We start from the raw sequence: 22,500 nt of genomic DNA, 5'->3' as shown, positions 1-22,500 counted from the left end.
ATCATTGAATTAGCTCTCTTTCTCGAAACCATCATTATACTGTAATATTTTGGGATTCACATTATTTCTTATGAAATGGATATTGTTTTATTTAACGATTACATAAATGTTTCTATTTTCATACTGCTGTGTTCTCTTTATACATTCTTGTTATCCTCATTTCTTTAGTAATGTACGTGATTCCACTTCATTCATTAATGACATAATTATTTCCGTGGCGATACCCTCGAATTCATTTTAACCGACGATGGGAATGGTTTTTTTTTTCCCCTTCCAGTATTGATGTCCTTAAAATCGACATATTTACTGATTAGACACACACACACACACACACACACACACACACACACACACACACACACACATATATATATATATATATATATATATATATGATACTGATTTCATTTGAAGGTAGTATTATTTCTGTGAACACATTTTGAATGCGCTTCATTTATTCATAATGTCACCATTTCAACTGTGACATATTTCAATTCGTATTATTCTCTTGCGGTTTCAGATGCCCCGACAAATCTTTTGGCGGAAAGAGTCCATTGTGGTAAGCTTTCTCCGTCCTCCGCAACAGCAACAGATTTCTAACACAACTCAGATCTACACAAGGTCCTTCTTCTTCTTCTTCTTCTTCTTCTTCTTCCTTTACATTTCTCCTTTCTCTTTCTTACACGCCTTCCTCCAACCACCACTCCCCCACCCCCACGCCCCAACCTCGACTCCATTGGGAACCACCTATGTCTCAAGTAGGAGTAGAAGAAGAAGAAGAAAAATATATTGATGATGAAGAGGGAGGAGGATGACGACGACGACGATGATGATGACGATGATGATGATGATGATGATGATGACGATGATGATGACGATGACGATGATGATGATGATGATGATGATGATGATGACGATGATGATGATGACGATGATGATGATGATGATGACGATGACGGTGCTGCTATGGAGGTCCATTCAAGTTTGGGACTACGTGACAAGGCTGTACTCTACGCTTCCTGTCATAATGATATCCCGGCGTCAGCCCGGCCCGAGAGATACAGACAGTAGCAGTGTTGGTCAGGAAAGTAAAGCAATACACCTAAAGACGCATCCGTGAAGTGGATGTGGTCCCAGCCTTCCCATTTAAGCCCACAGGACACTCAACTCTGGGTACGAACCGGCCGCGTGCCGAAAATCACAGCTCCGCTGACTTGCACAACCCAACTGCAGTTGTTTACGCACAAGAGTCAACCACTCCAAATGTCCAGATTTTAACTCACGTCGGCTTACGGATACTGGTTTAACCACTCCTTCCTTTTATCCATTCTGGTTAATATCCGGTCTGCCTCTATCACCCAAACTAACCCGTTCTGCAGGACAAGACTAGAGGTTATCTGAGCTGTTTCATCCACCTGGCTAACCGTCCTAGTTTGCAGATCATATCTGACCTACCCAAGCTACATCTGCACTCTAACCATTGCATCTGACTTATCCTCACAATACCTGTCTAAACTGATTACCATGATTCACTCAACCCCCACTCCCCTTCCACCCTACTCTGGGTATCCAGTCTGTTACCTGTAACCTGTTACCAATGTAACTTTTCCCCTAGCTATGTCACTCCAGTTTCTCACCTCTGTCTTTCTATAGTAACCCCCCCCCCCCCACTCCCCCCTAACTACCCCATTTTAGGAGTATAATTTATTTCATTTAATTTCCTCTGTCTCCGTCTCTGTCCCTGTTTCTATCTCTGTCCCCCCCCTCCCCCACCCCCCTTCTCTCTCTGTCTGTCTGTGTCTGTGTTTGTGTCTGTCTCTGTCTGTCTGTCTCTCTATTACTTTAGTTTTCCCCTTCGTCTTATTAATCTAGTTTACCCCTCGGCTGATTCATCTCAGTGTACCCACCCTCGATCCCTCACCAGTCAAATTTACACCAAGCTAAATCATTTTAGTTTTCCACACTGCCTTACCAATCCAGTCTGTCTCCCACCACCACCACCCGTGGCTAACTCATCCCGGTTGAACCACTCTCTTTTACCAGACTAGTTTAGCTTACTACACAGTCCTACAGTCTATGTAACCCACCCACTAGTTAACCCATTCTATTTTACACACTTTTACACACAATTGAAGGATAACAGATAGATAGATAGATAGATAGACAGACAGAAACATAGATAGACATATAGAAATACAGATAGATAGATAGATAGACAGACAGAAACATAGACATATAGAAATACAGATAGGTAGATAGATAGATAGATAGATAGATAGATAGATAGATAGATACATACATACACATAGATAGATAGATAGACATTTAGAAAGATAGATAGATAGATAGAAAGATGGATAGATAGACAGATAGAAAGATAAACAGACAGATAGAAGGTAGATAGATAGATAGATAGATAGATAGATAGATAGATAAATAAATAAATAAATAAATAACTGAATAGGTCTACTGTGTCAGAAACAGTGGGGAGAGGAATCTTAGTGTCAAGTTCCCCTAGCAGAATGTTCCCCAAAATTTACGTTTTCTTGGTGCTTTGTTCCCCCAGGTCTATGTTTCTCCAGGTCTATGGCCACTGCTGACCACTGTTGACCACAACCATTAAGTGTTCAGATTGCGTTGTTTGTCACGTTTTTGCATTGTGATTTCTTGACGGATTTTTGACCGCTGCCTGACCACTGTTGACAACCGCTGACCACCGTGTTCAGATTGCACAATTTTGTGACAGTTAGGCAGTTATTCGGAGTTATTTGGCAGAATTGGGCTCCAGACTGACCACCACTGATCTGCTGATCATTACTGACCATTACTGATCACTGCTGAACTCTTCGCAAAATTTGTCAGATTGCGGTTTTTCGTGGTTCTTTTATGTCAGGTTTGTGCATTTTTTGACGCCTTGGCATGTTTGTTTTTTTAACTGCTAACTGACCTCTGCTAACCACTGCTGACCATTATCTAACTGTTTACATTGCATCATTTTGTGACAGTTATGCAGTATTGGGACTTCTCCATACAAATTGACGGATCACTACTGACTACTGCTGACCATTGTTGACCATTACTGACCCCCAACTGATTACCATCCGGAATTCTACAGAATGGCCATTTTATCATGTTTATGCAGAATTAAGACCCTTTGAACTGGTTTGGCAATTCACTGACCAGTACTGACCGCTAACCAGAAGCATGAAGCTCGCGACATGTGAACGTCTGTTTGACATTAGGCGTTACTTTCTTAAACAGTATTTGTACTTTTCACCTCTTTTGATTACTGACCACTGCTGACCACTACCCAAAAGTGTATGATAAAACAAGTATAGATCTGAGGGAACTTTGACCTACTGGAATATAAATCTGGGGGGAATTTACAAATGGGGGACTTGGAGAAATATAGGTTTGGGGAACATAGCATACTCCGGGGATCTCTACAGTGAAGTTGGTAGGCGTGCGGAGGGTCAGGCTTAGAGGTAGGGATGGGGGTGGGTGGGTGGTGGTGGTGGAGGAGGTGGGAAAGGGTCAAGGGACAAGCAAGGCAGTAGGGGTGGGCGAATGATGGGCTGGAAACTGATGGCTAGGAATCTTTTGCGAGGAAAATTGAGGGGGAGCGGGGGTTAGGGGTTGGGGGTGGGGGGTGGGGTGGGGGGGTTCGCGTTGCACTTCAAAGGACCAATGCCATGAAAAAATGCTTTTGAAATCCGTTGGATGAAAAAGCTTATCGGTGTTCTTTGAAACAAACAAGACTTGAATACGTTTCTCTCGTAAAGAAAACTGATGATTTTGTATATTGATTATCTATCTATCTATCTATCTATCTATCTATCTATCTATACCTTAGTGCTTTAATTGTTGCCATTCTCATTATTGCAGTCGTCATCATCTTCATCTAATATCATCATTGTCATTGACATCGACATCATCATCTTTTCTTTTCTTCTTTTTTTTTTATTCAACGTAGCACGTCGTTATCATCATCATCACCCTTATTCTCCTCCTCCTCCACATTATCATCATCACCACTACCATCACCATCGACAACAACATCATCATCTTCATCATAAAGGCAATGATATTTATTATGTATGCCTTTCATTGTTGATTTTGTTTTCACCAGAAACTGATCACATTGGGACTTCTTTTGGTGGCTGTTCTTGGTTTGCTTTACCTGACCGGTCTCCTCAGTTACGTCCCTTTGCTGAACCGACTTGTGGCCCAGAACGCCATTGTTGTTACTCCACTTCCTCCCAAGGTCATTCATGGTCACGGGAAAGCTCCGCACCGATATTAGAAGTCTGTGGCTGGCGTCACAGATAATTATGGCATTGTTTTGAATGCACGTTTCATGTTTGACTGCTTTGTACCAATGATGTCTGGAGTAGTGGGAGTTTTCTGTATATGTGTCTTTCATGTTAGCATGATACCGTGTTCAAAAGGGAAGGGACTGTGTCCCAGACGTTTCTGTTTCCTTTGTTTCTGAAATGCAGTTGAACTTCGTGTTCTGATAGCGATGCACATATTTCGCATGGTATTATTATAATTGAATATATACGTATGTTGAGTCGTTATGTGTTGTTCTGATGTTCTGATTGTTTGGGAGGGAGAGTAAAATGATTTTTACGACACTCCACATCGTTGTAATTATTTTGATATTGTTCTTGTAGTTGTTGCTGCAGTTCTGTTATATTCTTTGTTGTTCTGCGTCCTCGGTTTATCGCAAGTGCTCATCCACGTGGAATGTCAATTTTGAGGGTGTTTCATGAATTGCTTCATGCAAGTTTTGGTTATTTGATATGAACAAGCTATAAGCGGACATTTACCCAGGTGCAAATAAACCGGTAAACCTGCAAGAGAAACGACTTTCTCACGAAAAGTTCAATTTTCTGAAATATCGATCGTTTTCTAAGCTATTCTGCTTCTTGGTTTAATTTATTATTTGTAATGTCCAATTTTTATGAAGGAGTGATAAAACGTTTGGCTGAAAGCAGCAAAATCGGACCGGCTTCAAGTTAAACGCATTCATAAAATCTGGATATACAGTCAAACTGAACTCGAGTATAGTAATTGTAACTGGATTAGTAAAAAAGGAAGGAAGGAAATAAAGAAAGAAAGAAAAAAAGAAAGATAGGAAGGAACAAAGAAACACCTTTACAACAGAATCTGAAAGATTTTCTACCTTCTTTTGAACTTGCCAGAATCAACGTTTTCTTCTCCTTATATTTGTGTTAAAAAAAAATACCGCGACATTGACACGAAAGACGGACTTGGATAAATTTCATACTTGTTGTGTTGGTTACTTCTCGTGATAGAAGTAGCTTGCGTGTCCTACGCTTTGCAGCTGCTCCAGATAGCGTCACAGATCCATGCAAAACAGCGCAGCGCAACGCAGCGTAATCCAACCTAACCCTACACAAATTAACCTATCCCAACATGAATTAACCTAACCTAACCTAACTCCAAACCAACCTAATCCAACCTAGATTAACCAAATCCAACATGAATTATCCAAACCAAACCAAACCTAACCATACCTAAACTGAACCTCAACCTAACGCAACATAAATTGACTTGATTAACTCACTCAGTACGGCCCTTCTCCTCTACACAGACCCCTCGGATATCCAGTGGGTGTCTGAATGACACAACCTTTAGCTTCCGTCGTCAGAATTGTGGTATTCTTTGTCAACATTCACCTCTTCAGTATAAGAGCCTTCCGGTTGCAATATTTTGATGATGGTAACTGGGGTGAAACGCTGTTAACGTCGTCTCTTTTCGCCATTCGTTTGGAGAGAGTTATTAACATAACACAACGTGCATTAACATAATCTTATCAAACCTAGACTGAACTCAATCTAACACAACATACATCGACCTCGGAAACCTAACCAAACCCATCCTCACCTGAACTCAGCCTAACACGACATAAGTTCACCTAACCCAACATAGATTAACCTTACATAATCAAACCTAACCTAACTTAGCCTAACCTGAATCCAGCCTAACACGACATAAATTCACCTGACCCAACACAAATTGACCATACATAACTAATCCTAACCTAACCTAAACTGAACCCAACCTAATCCCCCCAAAAATTAACCTAATCCATCCTAACATAACATAACCGGATAACGCAACCCAACCCAACCCATCAATTCAACGCAACGCGACACAACACAACGCAACGCAAGACAACACATAAACAACAGCCAACAACAACTAGGGCGGGTGGAGACAGTGCTTCTCTGGGTCCTCTCCAGCACTTACGGGTGTTTCTCTTTCTTTTCTTCCTCCACATAAACAACAACCAACAACAACGATGACGACGAAACACCCCCAACCAGCCCAGCCCAACCCAGCGCTGCCCTGCCCACCCTAGCCCATCCCTGCCCAGCTCAAAACTTGCTGGAGCCTGTCTGTCGGAGGCAGAACGTGAGGGAGGGCCAGCAGTCAGCAACCGGCTCTCTTTCAATGCTCCACTTGTTGCATTAGGATTATGCATGCTTGCGTAGCTGTCGCTGGGCTGGCGCTGTCTTCGCATTTCCGCTGTGACAGTGGAAGGGAAGGGGAAGGGGAGGGAAGGGAAAGGAAAGGGATGTAGGGACCCGGGCCATTTGCGGGCAGGGCGGCTTTTCTCTTATGTGCTTTCCCTCTACTGGTGTGTGGAGGGGGCGGTGGGGACGGAGGGGAGCGGGTGGTATGGGTGTGGGGGTGTGGGGAGGGGGGGGGGCGTTGTGTGGAGAGCTCCGGCCGCCCCTCTGCAATCATTCTCAGACCACCAGGTTTTGATTGAGAGGCTATTCTGGGCTACTTTCTTTCTCTCCCCTCCCCCTCCCACCCTCCACCTCCACCCCGCCCTCAACCTCCTCACCACCGCCTGCTGCTCCTCCCCACCCACCCCCCTACCCTCTCCCCTTTCCTGCCATATTCCATTCCCTCGCTGCCCCACCCCCACCCCCACCACCACCACCAGCCCCCATCCCACCCTCTTCCGTCGCCGCATTTTACCTCCAGCTCTTGTGTGTCTCTGCAAATAGGGTGGCGGGGGCTGCGGCATTTCCAAAGCCTCTTTGGTGGTGTTGATCGCTCTTTCTCTCTCTCTCTCCCTCTTTCTCATTTTTTTTCGTTTGCTTCTGCCTAGGCTTCTTCTTTTTGTTGTTGTTGTTGTTGTTGTTGCTCTGGCAGCAAGGGGTGGGAGTAGGCGGAACTGGTACTGGTGAGGGTGTGGTGAGGGTGAGGTGGGGAGGGGAGGGGGCTGGGGTTCGGCTCTCCAAATGATTTAATCTTTGTCGTCGCTCGCACCCTCTCCCGCACACGTTCTTTGGCTCGGGGCGGGGTGGAGGCATGGCGGGTGGAGTGGTGGGGGTTTGGGGTTCGGGGTGGGGGTGGAAATTGCACTAAAACAGTGCTTTCCGCTAATCTGCGTGGTTTGTTTCAGGGGCGAAATGTATTAAGACTAAAAACTAAAAACAGAAGATGCGTATTATTCTCTTGTTTACATCTATCTATCTATCTATCTATCTATCTATATGTATGATGGAGTCTCCCGTCGGACCGACGGATGAGTAGGCAGACAGGCTTATCTGTCGGTGTGTGTCCTCATATGGGTGAAGAGGCCGATTCTGGATGCGCAGCACTTCCCACAGGTGTTGCAAGGGAAAACGTCTCCAGAAGTTGAGCCCTGCTTCCTTCGCTCACGCTTCTCCTTAATGGCCAGCGTTCTTGTTTTCAAACGTCTTTATGCCACTAGAGCACAACATCCCCCAGCAAGAGCGGTCAAGGGCATCAGTTTCCCAGGAAGCGATGTCTATGTCACAGGCTTTGAGGTTTGTCTTCAAAGTGTCCTTGAAGCGCTTGCAGGGTCTTTCAAGTTCGCGGTGGCCTTCCTTCAGCCGGCCATACAGTAGCATCTTCGGGATCCTGCTGTCTGTCATGCGGACAACGTGTCCTGTCCAGCGTAGCTGGCACTGGATCAGCAGGCTTTCGATACTGGGCAGGCCGGTCCTCTCTAGGACCTGGAGGTTGGATACCCTGTCTTGACACTTTCGTAGGCATCTCTGGTGAAACGGCTCAAGTTGTTGAATGCGACGGCGATACGTCGTCCATGTTTCACAGCAGTACAGTACAACAAGGTGGTCAGCACAACAGCTCTGTAAGTTTTGATTTTGGTGCTGAGCCTGATGCCTTTGTTGTTCCACAGCCTGTTGTTGAGTCTGCCAAAGGCGGAGCTGGCCTTGGCGATGCGCATCGTCACTTCTGCATCAAGGGCTCCGTTGCTGCATAGGGTGCTGCCCAGGTAGCAAAACTTGTTGACTGACTTGATCTATGTGTCATCGATCTTGATTGCATGTTGGGGGGAGGCACTGGCGTTCTGTGAGCTAGCTGGTTGATACATGGACTCGGTCTTGCTGAGACTGATGGTGAGTCCAAAGCGCCTGCAAGAGGTTGAGAACCTGTCCATAATGAACTGCATGTCCTCATGGGTGTGTGGAGAAAGCACGCAGTCATCAGCAAATAGGAACTCTCTCAACAGTGCCTCAAACACCCTAGACCTAGCGTAGAGTTGCCGCAAGTTGAAAAGTTTGCCATCTGTGCGAAATTGAATGTAGATGCCCCGGTCACAGTCTTGGAAGGCGTCAATCAGCATGGCAGAGAAGAGAATGGAGAACAGTGTGGGTGCCAGGACGCAGCCCTGCTTCACTCCATTTACCACAGGGAACGGATCTGGCATGTCAGTATTTTCCTGTACTCTCGCCTGCATGCCATCGTGGAATGACGCAATCAGATGGATTAGGCTCTCTGGGCAGCCGAACTTTAGGAGGATCTTCCACAGACCACGGCGATTCACCGTGTCGAAGGCCTTAGTCAGGTCTACAAAGACCATGTGGAGCTCCTTGTTCTGCTCACGGCACTTCTCTTGCATCTGGCGTACGGCAAACATCATGTCACATGTTCCCCTGCCTGAGCGGAAGCCGCACTGTGCTTCAGGGATGACTGTGTTGGAGACATGGTCAACCAGTCTGTTCAGTATAATGTGGGCGAAGATCTTGCCGGCGATGCAGAGGAGAGAGATTCCACGGTGGTTATCACAGGATGTTTTGTCTCACTTCCGTTTGTAAATGTGGACAATTGAAGCATCCTTGAAATCCTTGGGGACCTCCCCTCTCTCCCAGATAGACTGGAACAAGGCGGTCAGCTTGTCTGTCAGCACCTCGCCTCCATACTTGTAGATGTCAGCCTGGATTCCATCCGCTCATGGTGCTTTTCCTGACGTTGTCAGCTTCAGGGCCTTCCAGGTCTCGGCCTTGGTGGGAGGGGCAGCTAGCGAGTGTCATTGACTGGTAGCTGTGGGAGGGCTGCAATTACCTCGTCAGATACGGACGAGTCCCTGTTGAGGAGGGTGTTGAAGTACTCTGCCCAGCGGGCAAGGATGTCTTTCTTGACTGTCAGGAGGGTGGTCTGGTCCAAGGTTCGGACAGGGGTTGATCCTGTGACTCTCGGCCCATACACAGCTCGGAAACCATCATGGAAGGTCTTCGTGTCGTGAGCATCAGCAGCGGACTGAAGCTCTTCGGACTTTCTCTCCCACCAGGTGTTCTTCATCTCACGCAGCCTCTTCTGCACGAGTTGCTTGGTTTGCAAGTACTGGTTATTCTTCCTCTGGCAGTCTTTATCGGAAATGTGATCCTGATGCCGTATATGCAGTGTGTTCAGGAGCTTGTAGATTCCAGAGTCGTTCTCGTCAAACCAGTCTTTGTGGCTCGTCTGTACAAAGCCGAGTGTGTCAGCTGCTGCTGTGTACACAGCATCTCTAAAGGTGCTCCATACCTCTTCTATATCAGTCGATGCAGGAATTTCTTGGAGAGCTGCTTGGATTTGCTGCTGCAGCACGTCCTTGGTGATAGGGAGGCGGTGGATGTTCAGCTTCCTAGGGGGTGTCTGCCTGGCTGGTTGGAGCTTGCGTGCAAGTCTGATGTTCATCTTGCTGCGTACCAGGCGATGGTCCGACCAACAGACTGCTCCTCTCATGCAGCGTGTAATGGAAACATCACCTCTGTCCCTCTGCCGGACGATCACATACTCCGGCATGTGCCATTGCTTGGAGCGGGGGTGCGTCCATGTGTTCTTGTACTTGTCCGCTTGCTGGAAGAGGATGCTGGTGATGGTCAGTCCATAGTGCGCGCAGAGCGAGAGCAAAAGCAGTCCGTTGGAGTTGCACTTGCCAGTGCTACTGCCACGAGGAGAAGTCCACGCCGACGCGGGCATTGAAATCCCTAAGGATGATCAGCCTGTCCTTTCTGTCTACCGCTGAAATGGTGCGGCTCATAGAAGGCTTCTTTGATATCATCAGGGTTGGTCATCGTCGGGGCATAGCAGCTGATAACTGTGGTGAAACGATCCTCGGACAGCTTCAGGCGCAGGGTCATCAAGTCGTGCAAGTTTGGTTTGTATGGCAGAGCCCACGTCTGCGGTTCTTGGGGTGCCTTCTGGCTTCCCAATGCAGTAGAAGGTGTAGCCCCCTTCAGCTTCCTCCAGCTCGGTTTCACCGGCAAACCTGGTTTCGCTCAGGGCTGTTATGTCCACCTGGTAGCGATAAAGCATTCTAGCAATGAGCGCTGTGCGCCTTTCTGGTCTGTCGTCTCTGTCCAAATGTTTACATTGTTAGAGAATGACAAATCCAGTGGTTTAACGGGCCAGCCAGTCCAAAAGGGTGCGAACATTCCAGGTACCCAGAGTCAGGGCATGACTCCTGGTTCTTTTCTTCTGTTGTTTTCGACCGCTAGTGTTGGATGTCCAAGAAGGTGCGGTTTCCTACTAGGTACTAGGTGAGACAGGCTTTGTTTAGGGATCCTTTTATCTCCCCTTCCCCAGGTGGAGAGAGCAGTGCTGTACCTAAGAAGGGCTGCTGTGACGCTGTGGGAGGATATGGGCGCCGCATCTTCCCCAGTCTACGGCGGACGACAATCACCCCACAGCCACCTGCGTGCCAGCAGCATCCTCTGCCTGTCCCCATTACCACTTCTCCATCGCCACAGGGCTTGGGAAAGCTGGGTGTTGAAGGGCTAGCTCGTCGTTCCGACATTAGCCTGGTTGCCTGACCAGCACAGGTGACTATTCTTTTTTGTGTGAAGAGGAGTTGTGCAGTCCCTTCCCCTCTCTCTCGCCTACCGACGCCCACAGTCCCACAGGTGCAGATACTGCCACGTGTAGAACGGCCTCGGCAGGTGCAGGTTTTTTCTTCGGAGTTCCGTCTCCTAGGAGGACTTCCAGCCAAGGATAAGAGCCCCCCCCCCACCCTCGCCCTTTGGTCATCCTCTTCCGCCTTCACAGCGGTTGGGAGAGGTTTCCTCCTCAGCCTGGTCCGTCGTTGGGAGACTTCACATGCGGCAGGTAGTACTGGGTTACATGGTACCAGTAGCAAGGGCTATGCCCCTGACCTGACCCTATATATAATTTACTTCTCAGTCTTGTAGATGTGATCTTCCTCCATTCTGCTTTCGTATGGCACAGTGAGCTCAATCAGAATGGCTTCTTTCGTTGCCTTGGAGTGGAATACTATGTCAGGTCTCATGCCACTTTTGCTGATGATTTCCGGGTGTTTCTTCCCCTCTGGTAGGTCAACTGTGCATTCCCAATCTTCGGCACCATCCAGCAGCCCATGTCTCCATGCTTTGGATGTCACAGCTGTTCCTGGCCAGACATTATTGCCTTCTGCAGAGAGGAACTCTACTGGAACTTCTGGTGGTGTGGATGCTCCTTGGACAGTGCTCACGACGTGTACAATTTTTCCTAGCACTTGGTTGTGCCTCCGTGTGTTCCGTTCTTGGCTTAACGCTGCTTTGCAAGAGCATAGGACATGTTCCACTGTTTGTCTACCATGGCAGAGTGGGCACGCAGGGTCCTCTGCTTTCCCCCATTTCACCAAGTTTGTATTCGAGGGAAGGAGGTCGTACACAGATCTTTGGATGAAGATGATCCTCAGAGGGGCCATGATCCACTTGTTGCTCCAGCTGAGGCTCCTTTGGAGTGCATTTTCCCATGTTGTCCACTGCCCCTACTGGCCTTGCCAGTCATCTGTCACTGGAAAAGACAACCTCCTCAGCATACTCTTATTGGGCTGATCCCTGAATATTTCCCTCTTTATTGGTCTGTCTGTTTGTCTGTCTTTCTCCAGCCACATGTTTGTACCCTTCACGAGAGGCAATAGGCAATACTTTAACAAATTATCCTTATTCGTATCCGTGCCCCCCCCACCCAACCCCCTCCGTGTATGTGTGTGTGTGTGTGTGTGTGTGTGTGTGTGTGTGTGTGTGTGTGTGTGTGCGCGCGCGCGCGCTTGTGTGTGTGTGTGCTCATGGGTGCATGCATACGCACGCTCGCGCGCGCTTGCGTGTGTGTGTGTGTGTGTGTGTGTGTGTGTGTGTGTGTGTGTGTGTGCGTGCGCGCGCTCGCGCGCGCGTGTTAGTATGTATCTGTGTGTGCACGCTCACGCGTGTGGGTGCGAGTGTCTGTTGGAAGAGTGGTGTGTTTGGAACGGGCAAACCATTGGAGTTTCATGCATTTCCAGTTCAACGTGATAATGGGGTTTTCTTTTTCTTTTTCCTTTTTTTTTTTTTTTTAATGTAGAATAATTTCGTGGGCTTTATGAGAAATGGAAGCTTTGTGTCTCTTTTGGATGTCACCAATGGTTTGTTTTTCCAATCTGTTTCCTTTGAAACCTGCGCCGGCAACCAAACGTTAGAACTGTGACATATGCGTTGGGCATGTTGGGGGAAAATGTGTAATACTCGTATCTCTGAAGTCTCACATCCTATTTGATGTACAATACACAGGCTATCTGTTTAAACGTTAGTCGTGGCTTTCTTGTATTGCTGGGCAGCTGGATAATGAGTGAAATGTCATGGTAAACCATCGCCAATCTTATTGCTTCTCCTACATTTCGCTTCATACTGCATATTTGATGTTGTTTTAGAGTTTACTTTAGAGAGCTTTTAGAAAACCAAAACAATAAAAACAATCAGACAGCCCTGCACGCACGCGCACGAGAGAGAGAAAAAAAAAAAGAAAAGAAAAGAGAGGGACATAGATAGATAGATAGATAGACAGAGACAGAGACAGAGAGACAGAAAGACAGACAGAGACAGAGAACGGATCACAACAGAGACATAGAACATATCAGAGAGAGAGAGCGAGAGTGTGTGTGTGTGTGTGTGTCCGTGTGTGTCCGTGTGTGTGTGTGTGTGTGTGTGTGTGTGTGTGTGTGTGTGTGTGTATGTGTGTGTGTGTGTGTGTGTGTGTGTGTGTGTGTGTGTGTGTGTGTGTGTGTGTGTGTGTGTGTGTTCATTCGTTCGTTCGTTTTCCATCCACAATTGTGATTTTCGATGATTATCCATACTCCTGTGTATGTGCGTTAGTGCGTGTGTCCACGTGTGTGTGTGTGTGTGTGTGTGTGTGTGTGTCTGTGTGTGTCTGTGTGCGTGTGTGTGTGTGATAGAGAGAGAGAGAGAGAGAGAGAGAGAGAGAGAGAGAGAGAGAGACAGACAGACAGACAGACAGACAGACAGAGAGACGCATTTACAGTAGGTACATCAGTACCAGCGTTTGGCTTAGTGTGCAGACATCCTTCATCGTTCTTCGCGCCATCGCCAGATGCCACTCTCTTTGGAGAGTCCAGAAGGTGTCTGGTTGTTTCGCCCCATTGCTAGTTTGCCCCCAACCAGTTCGCCCCATTTCCTGTTCGCCCCATTGTCAGTTCGCTCTCAACCAGTTCGCCCCATTGTCAGTTCGCTCTCAACCAGTTCGCTCTCAGCCAGTTCACCCCATTGTCAGTTCGCCTCATTATCAGTTCGCTCTCAACCAGTTCGCCCCATTTTCAGTTTGCCCCCAACCAGTTTGCCCCATTTCCAGTTCGCCCCATTGTCAGTTCGCTCTCAACCAGTTCGCCTCATTGTCAGTTCGCTCTCAACCAGTTCGCCCCATTGTCAGTTTGCCCCCAACCAGTTTGCCCCATTTCCAGTTCGCCCCATTGTCAGTTCGCTCTCAACCAGTTCACCCCATTGTCAGTTCGCTCTCAACCAGTTCGCCTCATTGTCAGTTCGCTCTCAACCAGTTCGCCCCATTGTCAGTTCGCCTCATTATCAGTTCGCTCTCAACCAGTTCGCCCCATTGTCAGTTCGCTCTCAACCAGTTCGCCCCATTGTCAGTTCGCCCCCAACAAGTTCGCCTCATTATCAGTTCGCTCTCAACCAGTTCGCCTCATTATCAGTTCGCTCTCAACCAGTTCACCCCATTGTCAGTTTGCCCCCAACCAGTTTGCCCCATTTCCAGTTCGCCCCATTGTCAGTTCGCTCTCAACCAGTTCGCCTCATTGTCAGTTCGCTCTCAACCAGTTCACCCCATTGTCAGTTTGCCCCCAACCAGTTCGCCCCATTTCCAGTTCGCCCCATTGTCAGTTCGCTCTCAACCAGTTCGCCTCATTGTCAGTTCGCTCTCAACCAGTTCGCCCCATTGTCAGTTCGCCTCATTATCAGTTCGCTCTCAACCAGTTCGCCCCATTGTCAGTTCGCTCTCAACCAGTTCGCCCCATTGTCAGTTCGCCCCCAACAAGTTCGCCTCATTATCAGTTCGCTCTCAACCAGTTCGCCTCATTATCAGTTCGCTCTCAACCAGTTCGCCCCATTGTCAGTTCGCCCCCAACCAGTTCGCTCTCAACCAGTTCGCTCTCAACCAGTTCGCCCCATTGTCAGTTCGCCTCTGGTCAGTTCGCCTCATTATCAGTTCGCTCTCAACCAGTTCGCCCCATTGTCAGTTCGCTCTCAACCAGTTCGCTCTCAACCAGTTCGCTCTCAACCAGTTCGCCTCATTATCAGTTCGCTCTCAACCAGTTCGCCCCATTGTCAGTTCGCCTCTGGTCAGTTCGCTCTCAACCAGTTCGCTCTCAACCAGTTCGCCTCATTATCAGTTCGCTCTCAACCAGTTCGCCCCATTGTCAGTTCGCTCTCAACCAGTTCGCTCTCAGCCAGTTCGCCCCATTGTCAGTTCGCTCTCAACCAGTTCGCCCCATTGTCAGTTCGCTCTCAACCAGTTCGCTCTCAGCCAGTTCGCCCCATTGTCAGTTCGCTCTCAACCAGTTCGCTCTCAGCCAGTTCGCCCCATTGTCAGTTCGCTCTCAACCAGTTCGCCCCATTGTCAGTTCGCTCTCAACCAGTTCACCCCATTGTCAGTTTGCCCCCAACCAGTTTGCCCCATTTCCAGTTCGCCCCATTGTCAGTTCGCTCTCAACCAGTTCGCCCCATTGTCAGTTCGCTCTCAACCAGTTCGCCCCCAACCAGTTCGCCCCATTGTCAGTTCGCCCCATTGCCAGTTCGCTCTCAACCAGTTCGCCCCATTGTCAGTTCGCTCTCAACCAGTTCGCCCCATTGTCAGTTCGCTCTCAACCAGTTCGCCCCCAACCAGTTCGCCCCATTGTCAGTTCGCCCCATTGCCAGTTCGCTCTCAACCAGTTCGCCCCATTGTCAGTTCGCTCTCAACCAGTTCGCTCTCAACCAGTTCGCTCTCAACCAGTTCGCCCCATTGTCAGTTCGCCCCCAACCAGTTCGCCTCATTATCAGTTCGCTCTCAACCAGTTCGCCCCATTGTCAGTTCGCCTCTGGTCAGTTCGCCCCCTTTGCCGTCTTTTCGCCCCTTTAGCTGCCTGGTTTATTTCAGTGAGCGTTACAGTGCTCCGTTCCTCCAACAAAGACAACAATATAATGTACTTTTTAAATGTTTTTATTCGCATAGGGTTATGGGTTTCTGCTGTTATCCTTCTTGCTCATTTTACGTGTGTGTGTGTGTGTGTGTGTGTGTGTGTGTGTGTGTGTGTGTGTGTGTGTGTGTGTGTTTTCTGCGTTCTTAGTCACCCCCTGTTTTGGCTATGATCATTACTACAACTAGCTTTCCTTGAATTCAAAGAAAACAACACACAACAATCAAACGTTTATAATTTATAGACTGGTTGGGGGCGAACTGGTTGGGGGCGAACCATGAAAGGGGAGAAATTATCGTAAACCGTGCAGGATACTGCTTTGGCTGCCTGACCTGTATTCTCCGGTGGGTTTGTTCTGTTGTCTTCTTCGCTTGTTGTTGAGGCTACACGTGTGGGGAGGTCTGCCATGCATTGTCTTTTTTTTTCTTTTTTTTTTTTTTTGTCACAACAGATTTCTCTGTGTTTAAAATCGGGCTGCTCTCCCCAGGGAAAGCGTGTCGCTACACTGAGAGCGCCACCCTCTTTTTTTTTTTTTTTTTTTTTAGTCGTTGTACTTTGTTTTTCCTATCGAAGTGGATTTTTATACAGAATTTGGCCAGGGACAATCCATTTGTTGCCGTGGGTTCTTTTATGTGCACTATGTGCATGCTGCACTCGGGACCTAGGTTTATCGTCTCATCCGAATGATTAGCCTCCAGACCACCACACAAGGTCTAGTGTAGGGTTGGCAACTGAGCCTTCCAAGGCGGACGCGTTACCTCCAGGCCACCACTGGTCTTGAAGCCTTTCCCTTTTCCCTTCTCTGATTCAACAGTTGTATCTTGGTAGTCTGACCGTGCTGGGACTGTTTCATATATCTGTTTGTTCGTGGTTTGAATTTGTTTGTGATTCGTACAGGACTCGTCCCGTGGGATGTCGATGTTTGAGTCGTCCGGAGTGTCACGACAGGAATCCATTCAGTTTGTTCAACATGTTTAGTTTTTGTTTGTTAGTTTTTGTTATTGTCATTGTCTTCTTCTGTCGCCTTGGTGTTTTATCGGGTCTTGATCAGTATTGTCTGTGTCTCAACTGTCGGCACAGACGTCGTCAACATCACACACACACACACACACACACACACACACACACAGAGAGAGAGAGAGAGAGAGAGAGAGAGAGAGAGAGAGAGAGAGAGAGAGAGTTTAGGAACTCATGAAATTTATTGCAAAGGCCACCTGTTTCTCCATGAGAGCGCGCGCGCGCGCGCGCGCGCGCGCTCGTATGTGTGTGTGTGTGTGTGTGTGTGTGTGTGTGTGTGTGTGTGTGTGTGTCTGTGTGTGTGTGTGTGTGTGTGTGTGTGTGTGTGTGTGTGTGTGTGTGTGTGTGTGTGTGTGTGCGCGCGTATGTATCATTTGAACAAATTGAAGCGCAAACTCACGTTTATCTCGTCATAGTATCTGTCACTTGCTGTTGTTTTCACGTAAACAGCAGTTGCCGTTGTTTTTCTTCCTTTGTTGCTGGCTTCAGCAAAAGAGCAGGTGGAACGGACTTGGCAGGAGAAGAGACATTATACAGGTGTGTGTGTGTGTGTGTGTGTGTGTGTGTGTGTGTGTGTGTGTGTGTGTGTGTGTGTGTGTGTGTGTGTGTGTCTTTCTTTCTTTCTTTTCTCTCTTTCTTTGTTTCTTGTTGACTGATCGATTGCATCTATCTATCTATCTATCTATCTATCTATCTATCTATCTATCTATCTATCTATAAACTCAGTGTGTGTGTGTATGTGTGTGTGTGTGTGTGTGTGTGTGTGTGTGTGTGTGTGTGAGAGAGAGAGAGAGAGAGAGTGAGAGAGAGGGGGGAGATAAATGAAGAGTGTGTGTGGGGCGGATGAGAGAGGGTGGGTGGTGTGTGAGTGTGTGGGTGGGGGTGGGAGATAAGTGAAGAGTGTGTGTGTGTGTGGGGGGGGCGTGGACGGGGATGGGGGGGGGGGGGGTTGCGGGATTGAGGGTGGGTGGGTAGGGGGGGGCGTGTATTTTTCGTGATGGGAGGAAGCTGACAAGCTATCAGGGTGTGGGTGGGTGGATGGGTGGAGTCATTCAGACTGAACAGGAGCCGCTGAGCAAGCCATTCATTCAATCGTTGGCCGGGGAGGGGTAAGAGGGGGTGGGGGGGTGGGGTGGGGTGGGGGGGGGGCCTGGAGGGGGGGGGGACTTTACACAGCTTGTGAGGACAGCCTGCTTGCCCAGATCTGGACAACTACCCACAAACACACACTCACACACAGAGACACTCTCTCCTTTCTCTCTGTCTCCTCGATCTTTTTTTCCCCTGTGTATTTGTTTCTCTGGACAACCAACACTCCTTCGTTCCAATCCCGTGGATGAGCGAGAGAAGCATTTGTGTGACAAATACGCATTGGGTGAACTGTTTTGTTTTTGTTTTTTGTTTGCTTTCCATCAAATCAGCAAGCACAGAGAAAATCAAACCGACTGAACGCGGGGAAAAGAATCGAAATTGAAAGGGTAAGTTTTGCTTGACTTATCGATTGATTGATTAATTAATTGATGTTTTTGGGTGGGTAGTGGGAAGTAGGGGTGTGTTGTGAGAGGATGTGGAAGTGTCCCTTCAAATTTGTTGGGTTTTTTTCCCTCTCCACATATTCGGTATCTCTGTGTCTGCCTCTACCTGTCAATCAGAGAGACAGTGTGTTTACCTGCCTGTCATTCTGTCTCAAATCATTTAGTGTTGTTATTGATTACAAATTACAGGAGTGGCTGCAAAAATGTGGAGTGATGGCCTAGAGGTAATGCGTCTGCCTAGGAAGTGAGAGAATCTGAGCGCACTGGTTCGAATCTCGGCACAGTCGCCAGTATTTTCTCCCCCCTCCACTAGATCTTGAGTGGTGGTCTGGACGCTAGTCATTCGGATGAGACGTAAATGAACCCACGGCAACAAAAGGGTTGTCCGTGGCAAAATCATGTAGAAAAATCCACTTCGATAGGAAAGATAACCCAAACTGCAGGCAGGGGGAAGAAAGGGGGGTGGCGCTCTCAGTGTAACGATGTGTTCCCCCTGGGGAGAGCAGCCCGTATTTCACACAGAGAAGTCTGTGTGACTAAAAAAAAAGAAAAAAAAAAAGAAAGAAAAACGATTGTACAATACGACATCAAATGTGTGCACTAAGGTGGTTTAAAAAAAAAAATGTTCAACGATAAAACATCGATGTTTGCTCTGTAAACAGAAAAAAAGTTTTTCTATGATCGTAAACCGTACGCAGCTTTTATTGATTTTCTGAGGGTTTTCGATTCTGAAAACAAAAATATACTTTGGCCTGTTTTTGGATCACATACGTGTTTGCACACAACGTGAGTCTCTCTCTTTTCTCTCTGTATTTTTCTCTTTTTTTATGTGTTTTATTATTATTTTTTGTATAAACAAAGTGAGTCTATGTTTTAACCCGGTGTTCGGTTGTGTGTGTGTGTGTATGTGTGTGTGTGGTAAACGTTAACATTGCCATTTTCTCTGCAAATACTTTGTCAGTTGACACCAAATTTGGTATAAAAATAGGAACAATTCAGTTCTTTCCAGTCATCTTGTTTAAAACAATATTGTACCTCTGAGATGGGCACAAAAAAATTAAAAAAAGAAGCCAAATTATATGCAAACTGAATTTACTGTTATATTTATATTTTTTGTATTCTCTAAACTTGGCACTTTGATCTGATATTCTGACCCAACAACAAGAGCAGTCATCATTATCATTTTTTGTTCAAACAGGAACTTCTTTTGCTAAGCATGAAAGTTATATTTCTGGTGCATATCTTTGCTGCAGATAGTAAAAAAGGGAAATTAATTTGTAATTAATGCTAGGGGGTTAATTTGCTTTAAACTGATCTTTCTCATCTTAAACATTACATTTTGAAATTATACTCAATACATAAAAAGCTTGTGTGTTTTACTCTCAGTGTACAGAGCTTTCACTATGTTCATTAGCCCAAGCGGTCTTTTTCGGAAAATATAAAATCAATACTGCAAGTGGACTTTATAGATCTATTGGCTGAGCCCTGAAGGTCATGGGCAAAAATCAATTGCGTACACATATTAATACGTATTCAAAGCGCGTGCTCATATTTCACGCGAACGCGAAGGACGCCATTTTGTTTCAAGTTGTTGACCTATAATCCTATATTCAATTGACAATACATGAAAACATGTGATGGAAAGTTGGAGAAGGAGACCGTTAAATATTTATTCAGAGAAAGATTTGTGAACGCCGCATCACTTACTGGATTATGCCTCAAACTGCCATAAAAATACCAACAAAATCAGTCGGGATTCACAGTTTAAAATAATAAACCATGAGAGTTAGTACCTTTGATGAAACGTAAAAAATTCCGGTCTTGACTTTTCTCAAAATGAAGTCCTTTTCACTTCATACGACGTTTAGAAGTACTTGTACTTGGCTCTACATGTTATTAGTTTAACATCAACAACAACGAAAAAAAAAACACACACACAAAAAACCTCCCCCAAAAACACACACAATTGAATCGACCGTGTCGTACGATTCCCGGCGGGTGTAACTAAACTTGTACATCTATCTAGATCCAGAGAAAACGGCTAAATGTTGCAGTGTGATTGCGGCGATAGCCACGTCTGCTTTACCGCGGACTTAAAAAAGAATTTTTAAATGCCCTTAAAGATTTTCTGAATGCCCAAGATACACCAGAATAATATGATTTAAACAGCGTTCTCACTGCGAATACCGCAATCGATTTATCGCCCTTTAAAAAAAGCATGTTTAAATATCAAATTTTTAAACGTCAAAAGCCACGATAGTGTATTGGGTAAGACAGTTTCTTCTCACCCGAACACGTTGGGTTCGAATCTGCCGTCAGGACTTTATTTTTATAATTTTTTTTTAACCCGAAGCTTTATAATAACAAATACAGAACACATTTTAACGATTAGATTTTGTTTTTTTAAAGTGTATCACAAGTGAGTCTTGAAGGCCTTGCCTCTCTTGTTTAAATTATATTTAGATAGCTTACTCCCAAGATGAAAAGACCTTTCACTGTTAAGGAATGACAAAAGCTGCACCTGTGTTTTTGTTTTCAAGCACTGTATCAAGATTGTCTGTAAACACCTGAAAGTAATTTTGGTACTTTTTCACAAAGACGATTGTTTACATTCAATTTGTGTGTGCTTTGTTTTGTTTTTTCTTTCCGAAAATAGTTTAGGGAAGACCTTTTGATAAGCTATTAGTAAGCACGTGTGATTGTTCGTGATAACGTGTTATTATTGAAATGAGGATGTGGGAGGGGGGGGGGGGGGGGGGGTCCCTTTATTTTAGTCAGAGAATAATTTGTGCATAGGTCTCATCACACCCTGCATAATATCCACGAATGACCATAAAAATCAGCAGATCTTGCATTCTGTGTCACGGTTGGGTTGGAAAAAAACAACAACCCAAAAACAAAAAAACAGTTACAGTTGGCTCGCGCTACGCATGCGCGTTTGAAAAATTAATTTTTTTCCGGTGTCAATTTCTGTTCAGAGCAAAACCATAACAATAACTGTCTGCTTGCGTTTTTACGGATTCCGTCAATGAATTGATAAGTTGCATTTTTTTCTTTTTCTTTTTTTTTCTTTTTTCCCCCAAAAATTTGCGTTCGTGCCGAAGAAAGGTTAGAAAAGGCTTGGATATTACAGTGACTTTATTAAGCGTGCACACTTCAGGTCACCCTGACTTAAGTCACGGAGAAAATGTGTCAGATCCGCCAAACTTTATTTGTCGAAAGAAAAAGATTTATCCCGAAAGTTCATCCTTTACAACACGCCCGTAGATGTGTTTGGCGATTTTTGCTGCGATCTGTCGAAATCACAAAGTCGTGATGTAGACAGGGAAAGATTAAAACTTTGACAGATCTGTATCATGATAGTAAATTAACGAAATGTCTATCCATATGAGCTGCTTAAGATATAATTGTTGTCTGTAGCAAACACTTTCTGGTTCGACTATCATTTTTTTTATCTGCTGATGAGCTCTAGCTTTTTCCGTTACTTGTAAAGCAGAAATAAAACGTGAAATACGAAGGCTTTGCCTCTTGTATTTTAAGGCGTTTGTGGTAAAATGTCTAAGAGTACTCAAACCATGCTCTTAACAGCCCTGCCAGTTCTTTTAGCATTAATGAGGCAGAAGTGTTAACTTCTAAAGTCAGAAAGGAATTTTGCATATTTCTTTCAACAATATTACACATTTCAGATGATGATAAACGATGAGGAAGTTCAACTGCATTGAAAGCGTTTTTAGCTCCAAGTTTTGCAAGATGATCTGTACGTTTATTAGAAAAAAAAACCCAGTGTGAGGGAATCCAGCACATTTCAATATTAGTTCCTCTCATTTGAATACAATGAATCAAAAATCTTATTTAAAAAATGATGTCATAGTTAATGTTTGTACAACCTGATTTGATAGACTGCAGAACTGATTTTGAATCGACACCAAATAAAACATTAATCAAGTTTAGGGGCAGATCAATTAGATATGTTAATGCCATAAGAACGGCAATTAATTCAGCTGTAAAAATTGAGAAGCCCTTTCCAATATGATATGACTTTTTCCTATCAGCAGCATGTTGCAGATATATGCAGATTGTGCTATATTTTGAAATTCGCAGAGAATAGCATCCATTTATAACACAGTAAGAGAAATTATAACATGTATTTTTAAAGAAAACTAAGCAGCGCTATTTCCGGAAAAAAGA

At 45.8% G+C, this 22,500-nt stretch overlaps 1 protein-coding gene across 1 annotated transcript in view; it reads left to right on the top strand.

Moving 5' to 3' along the window:
- LOC143287397 (uncharacterized) overlaps positions 1-4,419 on the top strand; it is a 9,690-nt gene extending 5,271 nt beyond the window's left edge. Inside the window, exons 2-3 of the mRNA XM_076595376.1 lie at positions 521-559; positions 4,130-4,419. Of these exons, the coding sequence (XP_076451491.1) occupies positions 521-559; positions 4,130-4,303 (213 nt within the window). The 3' untranslated portion in view covers positions 4,304-4,419. The remainder of the gene's footprint in view (positions 1-520; positions 560-4,129) is intronic.
- The last annotated feature ends 18,081 nt before the right edge of the window (positions 4,420-22,500 follow it).

The sequence above is a fragment of the Babylonia areolata genome, chromosome 11 (genome assembly GCF_041734735.1).
Source record: "Babylonia areolata isolate BAREFJ2019XMU chromosome 11, ASM4173473v1, whole genome shotgun sequence".
Classification (NCBI taxonomy): domain Eukaryota; kingdom Metazoa; phylum Mollusca; class Gastropoda; order Neogastropoda; family Buccinidae; genus Babylonia; species Babylonia areolata.
The sequence above is the reverse complement of the archived record's forward strand: the minus strand, read 5'-3'. Positions and strand labels throughout refer to the sequence as shown.